Source organism: Mytilus edulis, chromosome 9 (genome assembly GCF_963676685.1).
Source record: "Mytilus edulis chromosome 9, xbMytEdul2.2, whole genome shotgun sequence".
NCBI classification, from domain to species: Eukaryota; Metazoa; Mollusca; class Bivalvia; order Mytilida; family Mytilidae; genus Mytilus; species Mytilus edulis.
In genome coordinates this window covers 22,166,325-22,170,278 of record NC_092352.1, presented here as the reverse complement: position 1 = coordinate 22,170,278, position 3,954 = coordinate 22,166,325, and the positions used below count along the sequence as shown (strand labels likewise).

General features: G+C 34.5%; 1 protein-coding gene across 1 annotated transcript; it reads right to left on the bottom strand.

Annotated features, from left to right (window-relative positions):
• Window positions 1-1,984: 1,984 nt before the first annotated feature.
• On the bottom strand, window positions 1,985-2,857 carry LOC139489871 (uncharacterized). The gene has a single exon (XM_071276717.1). The coding sequence runs from the start codon at window positions 2,855-2,857 to the stop codon at window positions 1,985-1,987; it is 873 nt and encodes a 290-aa protein (XP_071132818.1).
• Window positions 2,858-3,954: the final 1,097 nt, after the last annotated feature.

The window sequence follows — 3,954 nt, the reverse complement described above, 5'->3', positions numbered from 1 at the left end:
TCCTTTGTTTAACTTGCACTGTATACAAGATTCACATTATCACCTAGCAGAATTTATAATGATTCTATAATGTTCATATCAACAATTAATATACCATTTTACACATTTACGAAATGACTATAATATGAAAAACTCTGTTTACGGATTTACTTACTGCAGAACGATTTATAACTACCAGGTATGTACATCGTAAAATTGATTTACCAAAACAACTAAAAATACAATAGATATAAGAAGATGTGGTATGAACGCCAATAAGACAACTCTCCATCCAAGTTAACAACATCAAAGTAGAATAATAATGTGTAACCATGCAATGTTCTGCCAAAATAACAAAAAAAAAATAAGTCACTGGTTTAAAAGTGAAAGGCAATTAGTACCAAAATATATCATTTATCTGACAAATGTAAACTTTCGTCTGCGATTTCTCGACAGTGCATCTCGTTATCAAAAGAAAATATCGGTACTCCACATAAGAAACGGTACTCGATTCGCATTTTTCATAGACTGATTACCTTCCACACAGAGACCAATCAAGAAAAAGTCTCCCATTTAAAGAGTAAGTGTCGACTGACTAACCTCACGATTGGAAACCTACATATCAAGGATAGAGTAAACATTAAAATATCCGTTTAGCATTGTCGTAGAGTTTCCCTATGGTGCAAACGTGTGTAAAATCGCGATAAACTGTGACTTTCGTTTTTTTTATTTCTATAATTTAACATAGGACCAGTTATATTTAATACCCCAAAAATGATTTTATCAATATTTTCATGTAAAAGACCGATATATCATCAATTTTTTTTCAACGTCACAATTCAACTCATCGGGAGAGGGACGAAAAAAGGGACAGCCAAACTCATAAAACGAAAATAAACTGACAACGACATGGCTAAAAATGAAAAAAAAAACCCCAGACAAACAATAGTACACATGACACAACAACAATAATCAGCACGAACCCTACCAAAAACTATGGGTGATCTCAAGTGCTCTGGAAGGGTAAGCAGATCCTGATCCACATGTGACACCCGTCGCGTTGCTCATGTTTTTATAACAAATCCGGTAAATAGTCTAATTTCTGTAGGTCACATTCACGAAAGGGAAGGGGATTATAGTTACGACGTAATGAACATATCTGATATCATCTGTGAAACGGTTATATCATAACGGTCAACACACTCGTGATGGCGTCCGTAAAATTTACGAAGGGATGATTTCAGCTTCAACATTTAGAACTCTTGGTTTAATAGCTTCCTTGTGAGCAGCAACCCTCTATCAAGAAAATCATGATAGGAAATACAAGCACGGAAATATCGTATCAATTTCGAGATATATAACCCGTATGTAGTAGCTGCTGGAATGTTGCTACTTAGAAATAGAAAGTTCACAATTGGTAAGCTGAAATCATCTCTTTTATTGTAAAGTTTTGTTTTCAACCGACCCTCATTGTCAATTTCTATATGTAAGTCAAGATATGAGGCCGACTGAACTGTATCCGTTGTATCCTTTATCTCTAGTTCGATGGGATATATGCGTTCAACAGAGTCACCAAACTTTGAATTATTTATTTTTTATTTATTACATAGCTTTTATATAGCGCCTATCTAATAAACATAATACTCTAAGCGCTTAACATATAAAATTGAAGGAAAATATATATCACAATGCATACAATAATAGCAATTATATATATATGAACATAAGAATAAAACAGAAATTAAATAGAATAATGATGGAAATTAAGAGCATTGACAGGGGAAATATATATCACAATGAATACCATAAAACATATTAAATATAACAGTCAATAAAAGAATAATGATGAAAATTATAAGTATTTACATTCCAGTAAAACACAATGAAAAGATAAATAAAACTGTCTATTCAATAAAATCGTCAAAACTAAAAATTTAAATAAGTTAAAAATAAAAAAGATCCTATCACTTAAACTTTTTAGAATAATAATAAATTATCACATTTCTTACACATCACAGTACGCCAGTCTAAAAATATGTGTCTTCAAACCTTTTTTAAAACGAGGAAGCGATTGTTCTCTCCGTAAATGAATTGGTAGGTCATTCCACAATGTAGCTCCAGCTCGGTCGAATCGTCTTTCACCGTATGTTTTAGTGCGGACATCTCTTGGATTCGTTATGAGTCCTTCATTTTCTGACCGAAGTGTTCTAATAGGAGCGTATGGTACAATCAGTTCTTTCAAATATTTAGGTGCTTTATCGTGTAATGCCTTAAAAACGTAAAGTAAAAGTTTAAAATGTGATCGGTATTTCACGGGGAGCCAATGTAGCTGCATCAGAACAGGTGTTATAGAGTCAAACTTCCTTTTTCTTGTGATAAGTCTAGCTGCTGTGTTTTGAACGCGTTGTAGTCTTGCTATAGTGGAAGAGTTAACATTATATAGCAAAGCGTTCCCATAGTCTAATCTGGAGGTGACAAGAGAGCAGACTAGTGTCTTACACGCATTTTCGGTGATATACGATCTAATGTTTCCGATGGTTCGAATCTGGTGGTAACATGATTTTGAGACGGCTGTTACCTGCTGTTCCATACTCAAGGTCTTATCAAAGAACACTCCTAGATTCCTAACGCAGTTCGCATCACTTAAAATAGTGCCATCGAAGGGTAGCTCATACTTGGATAACTGTTTGACTCGATGTTTCGGAGCAAAGACGATGAGCTCTGTTTTGTCCTGATTTAGTTTCAGCATATTTGATGTCATCCAATCGCTTATCTCTGACAAACACGCTTTCAAACGGTCGGATAAATCGTCCCAATCACCTTCCGGTTTAATCACTTGATATGCCTGAGTGTCGTCGGCATACGAGTGGTAAAGCATTTTATGTCGCCTGCATATTTCACCAACAGGTTTCGAGTACATGCAGTATAACTTTGGTCCTAGAACAGAGCCTTGAGGCACACCATATTGAAGACGTAGATCGTCAGATTGTTTGGTGCCAATGGCAACTCGCTGAGTTCTATCTTTCAAGTAAGACTCGATCCACGATAAGGCGCTATCAGAGACTCCGAAAGAATAGTTCAGACGTTCTAGTAAAATTTATGAGAGAATACACCTTTATAGCGGAAACTAAAGTTAAAGGATATTGCTAACTTCTAATCTTTCTTCCTAAGAAGTTCCTGTATGAAGTCAGCCTAAAATAATAAAGAAGAAGTCGGCAAGAAGAGGGACACAGTTTGTCTTCCATTGGAATGCCGACAGTCTGTTGAAAGACACGTCCTTCGAACGTAACGAATATGTTGTCAATCAAGAAATCAAGCATCTTGATAATGTCAGTTTTACAGAATTTTTTGTTTGAATCAGAGTGACCCTTTACAAAGTAGAATTAATCCCTCCCTAAGACAAGATACATGTATCTACGTTGGCCATTCTTTTTTATGAAACAAAGCAATACCAACTCTTTCAATTTGTCTTTTAGTTTGGAATGTGGAATACTTGTATAAAGTGTAGTAAAGTCAATTGTTTTAATACTATTGCAAGATGAAAGAGAGTTAGATTGTATGTAGGCTAAAAGATCAAATGATAAGACACATCAAACGAATGGACAACAACTGTCATATTCCTGACTAAGGACATTTTTACCACGTGTAAGATTGCTGTTTGTCATTAAGTCGTCTGATCTTTTAATTACCGAACGTGACTTATTCCCGATTGTGACTGTTTTGCTGAGTGTGAATTCGCATTGCTATAAGACGTGTCACGGTACTTTTTTCTCTCCCAAATTTATGTATTTAGTTTTGATGTTATATTTGTTATTCTCCGCGGATTTTGTCAAATGTCTTAACGTTTGTCGTTGTAAATCTTACTTTTTTTTCTGTTGTATTCGTGTATTATGGTAAAGATAATAAATCATTAGGTTTATTTATTAGATTTTAGTTTGGATCAACTAAATTTATACGATATATTTGGTTTACAGT

Coding starts and splice junctions, on each gene's coding strand:
- LOC139489871 (XM_071276717.1), bottom strand. CDS start 2,857: ATGCTTTACCACTCGTATGCCGACGACACTCAGGCATATCAAGTGATT.